The 4242-nt window shown below is 42.2% G+C and overlaps 2 protein-coding genes across 2 annotated transcripts in view; both read left to right on the top strand.

Moving 5' to 3' along the window:
* The first annotated feature begins 494 nt into the window (after positions 1-494).
* Positions 495-4242, top strand: part of LOC106086996 (ubiquinone biosynthesis protein COQ9, mitochondrial) — a 16675-nt gene continuing 12927 nt past the window's right edge. The window contains exon 1 of the mRNA XM_013251858.2: positions 495-592. Within this exon, the coding sequence (XP_013107312.2) occupies positions 532-592 (61 nt within the window). The 5' untranslated portion in view covers positions 495-531. The remainder of the gene's footprint in view (positions 593-4242) is intronic.
* Positions 978-3048, top strand: LOC106086995 (glomulin). The gene has a single exon (XM_013251857.2). It carries the CDS (start codon positions 1013-1015, stop codon positions 2996-2998), a length of 1986 nt encoding a protein of 661 aa, XP_013107311.2. The 5' UTR covers positions 978-1012; the 3' UTR covers positions 2999-3048.

Genomic DNA, 4242 nt, shown 5'->3' with positions numbered 1-4242 from the left:
ATCAATCCCAGTCCCATTGGAATTGAGCTAGAACTACCCCGGTCTACCGTGAAAGGTTAATGCATTCTATGAAACATAGCACACACAAACAAGGAAAAATGACGCGAACTAGTAACATACTCAAAATCAGAGTTGCACTAATCGCTGATTTTGACAGATAGTTCACTCAATATTTTGTTGTTGGGCAACTGCCACTGCCTGTAAATCAATATATCTTGACTGCACTGTTCCTTTTTTGTTCTGTTATTGAGATGTGTATTCATTTTATTGTGCCCTTAAGGACGATTTTTCATTCAGTCATCAGCTCATCGGAAGCCCCCTCATAAATGGTATGAGGCGGATGTGATTTGCAACGCACTTTATTTAGGGGTCACTGGTTCCAATTGGAACTCTTAATAATTGACAGTTACCGTTCTCTTAAGTATTATTTCATCCCTCTATGTCATATAAAAAAGCTCTCTTCAGCAATCTCTTCGTATATTCATATTAGTTCTTATTTACAAGTGTTACTGCAAAGACGTCTTAAAAAATATGGCAAATTTTAGCGCTTTAAACCGAATGATAAAGTTGCAAATATTATTGAATAGTAAAAGTAAGTGAAGCTGTAAAATGTAGCGTGAGTTGTTAATTAAAACAATGATAATTGAATGCCAAAGTAATTTCACCATAATGCACAGTAGAGTGGTGTGTGAACTGTTCGTGTTACGAAAATTTGGAAGGGGTTTTTTTTTTTTGTAAAATTCTTGGTGTTTGTTGTTGTGCAATTGTTTTGTTGGTCTACTGTAGTTTGACATTTAAGAATGAAAGAGAAAGGGTGTCATGAACTCCCTCTCTTACGAGGCGGCTGACCGCTATTTTGCGCTCACATTTTGGCACAGACATTCTTGTACAGCTGCATTGGCTAAGCCAATTTCACAAATTAGTTTGCCTTTGAGTTTCTTGTGAATTCTGTCTGATTTAAAATAAAAAAAGAAGTGCAGTGGAACTCCTTGTTCCACAATTTGCTGCGGCCATGAGTGAGGATAAAAAGAAGCTGAAATTGCTGCCAGAATTGGAATGTGGTGCTGGAGAGATTGTTGCTGGTGTTGATGATGATGACAAGCCGGCGCCGGTCGACGGTGGAGAAAATCTAAAGGCTTTGGTGAAACAGCTGATCAAAGAACGCCAATACGAAGGGGTAGCCTTGTTGTTCACCACCGCCAGTGAGGCTCCTCGCAATGTGGCCTTGTTGCGAGAAATTTCCATAGATTTGTACAATGACGTATGCAAGGAGTATTTGAACGATGAGGTGTACAAAAATGATGCTCCACTGTTTTTCTGTGCCGAGGACTTGCTAAAGACCATGGCCACTCATGCTCCGCCCGAGGAAATGCTAATGGAGCTGTTGGAATTGATGGAGGAAAATGAAAGCGAGTATGTCTTCACATCGGCCTTGAGGGCTATGCAAGTGGTGCTGCTGCGCTTGGGCGATCGCAAGTCCATGTCCCTGGAATGGGCCCTGGACTCCATATGGACCCGTTTGGCTATGCTGCCCGAACCACAACATCTCTATGTGGGCTATGATGAGAAACAGAAACGATTGTTGGAACAAGATGAAGAGGTGAAAAACATTTTAATGCATTACATCACTTTGGCATTTTTCTATGATCCATTGATCGAGGACATTTGCTCTAAGCCACGCAGCGAAAAGGAAATATTTCGCAGCTGCAAGGCGGCAAACAGGCGTAACATTATGTGCTGCTTTCTGGTGGATGTTTTGGGCAAACCCTTTGCCTTGTTGGATTTAAGTTTTGACCGCCAGGCCGTAGAGGATAAGAAGACCAATACCTATACCATGCAATGCGCCAGCTCCTTGGTCAAAGGCATAACCAAGTGTTTGGTGGATCCCTACTTTCTGCTCTCCTTTGTGGAGTTGAGATCGCGATGGAAGCGTCCCCTGGACGAAGATACGGGAATACACGAGAATAGTTGTGCCAATGTTTTCCTAATCGATGATAAGATACCTTTGGATAGCCTGGCCATCTACTATTATCTGGTCATAGTGGAAGGTATTTGTGTTGAGCAAGTACCGCGAGTCTACAATCTCATGTATGTATGTGAAATGGGTATCTATTTGGCCCAAGAGCTGCTCAAACAAAATCATCCCGCCTTGCACGATAAGGCCTTGCTTTTGGTGCAGAAATTAATCCAGAATTTGGGACACAGACAAATATCTTCCTGCGACCTGGACTTGGATATACATAAGGCGTTTTGTAAAACTCTTTGCCACTTGGTGGGATTTTCGTCGCAAACTCATTTGCGTCAGCTGGGCCTGAAAGTGCTGCGGCAGTACATACTGGCCTTTGATGATGAGGGAAAATATTTAATTTTAAAGAATCTCATGGCCACCATCACTCATCATGGTTTGTGTGGTTATTTGGCCACCATTTACAAAGACCTGGTGTGCGAAGCTTTGAAGAGAACAACGACGTTACCCCAAACATTTGCTGGCACAGATTTTCGTTCGATTGTTATGCAAACCATATGTAAACTTCCCCAGGGTGTGGAGACGGATCTGATAGATAATTCCGATCAGATCATTTCCACCTTAAATGCTTTGCGTTTCTTTGCTCTCAAGGATAACACAAATCGCACAGGCTTCTGGTCTTTTGTGGCCGACATTGAGGAGAAATATATGACGCCGCTGCGTAATGCTTTGGATCTTTCCGAGGCCCATTACAAGGCTGAGCTGAAGAAGGTACGCGAAGGTCGAGACGCCAAAGAAATGGAACAATTAAAAATGCTGAATATTGCCATAGGCAATTCGGAAAAAGGCGCTGCAGAAGGTGGTGGCTTGGATTTAGAGCTGGATCGTGATAAGAAAATTGAATTGCTCAATCAAAGCCTGTGTACATTCGATTTGATACGAAGTCTGTTGGGAAGGGTCGCTGAGTGTTTGGACCAGGTGCCCAAAAGCGGTGATGGCCAACAACAACAAACTGAAACTTTTAATACCTAAATTTTGATAATAATAAATGATAATTTTTCTAAAAAACACACACACACACACACACACAAGCGATGCATTATTAATGTTACCGATAATGTTTTCCAACCATTTATTGATTAGCTAAGATAGTAAAGTAAGCAGCTTGTAGCGTAGAAGGTATGGGCGAGGGTGTTGCTATTGGTATCTACATATGTCATAGGCTAGTATAAGCAGCAGGTCTCCACTTAACTGCCATGCCAGACCCACTCGACTCAGGATCCGATTCCTCTGGACGCACAACATCTTAAGTGTAGAGTTCTTGGATCTGGAGACTCAAAATAATCATGCAGATGAAAGATAGAACACAACAAACAGCTAAAACAACAACAAATGAACAAAAGATCACAGGTTAGGTGTTAGGTCACTTTGTTTTCGCAGCTTAGCCTTAAGAGGAGTGTTTTTGTTGTTGTAGCAGCATGTTATTCACTGAGGAGGCAGCCCTTGCCGATGAAGAACTCCATCGGGTCAATCCGGTACGTACAACCGTCTGCCAAGGGATTGATTGTTGTAGCCACGAACGCTGTTTGTGTACAAATTGATGCAGTTTAACCAGATCGCCATTGCCCCCAGATCTATCTCCCATGGCCACTTCAATTGAATGTTCTCAGGGACTATAGTAAGAATTGTTGTTTTAGCCGGGCACATGCTGTGTTGCATTCAGGTCAGATTTTTTGAATAGTAGTATAGTCTAACCTCGGAGTAGGCCACCGTAGTGCAGAAGTAAGCATTTCCGTCAATGACGCTGAGCACCTTATCATTGAACTAAAACTAGAATCGGACTGCACTCATTGATGTGTGAGGAGTTAATTTTTCCTTAATTGAGAAGAAAGAAGAAATTTGTAGTAGTCTACCCTCGGACGATACGCTACACCATTCGGATCTCAGTTGGATTAGAGCAGAAAGGTCTTTCTAGTCATCTGCAGTTGGTGGCGGACATATGTCAAGGGCTATATTAGGTCGGGGTGATGGGCACGCATCGATTACAGCATCCTATTGGATACCCTGTAAAACTGCTTTATATGAGAAGGACAGAAAGTCTGCTGGACATAGGACAGCCGTAATTGTCTGCATGGTAAAAAGTTGACTGCCCTAAAAATGTCAAAAATACTTCACCTGAAACTGTATACAACATCTTATGTTTTAATTTCTATACCCACCACCTAAGGATGGGGGTATATTCATTTTGTCATTCCGTTTGCAACACATCGAAATAT

The sequence above is a fragment of the Stomoxys calcitrans genome, chromosome 5 (genome assembly GCF_963082655.1).
Source record: "Stomoxys calcitrans chromosome 5, idStoCalc2.1, whole genome shotgun sequence".
Lineage (NCBI taxonomy): Eukaryota > Metazoa > Arthropoda > Insecta > Diptera > Muscidae > Stomoxys > Stomoxys calcitrans.
The sequence above is the reverse complement of the archived record's forward strand: the minus strand, read 5'-3'. Positions and strand labels throughout refer to the sequence as shown.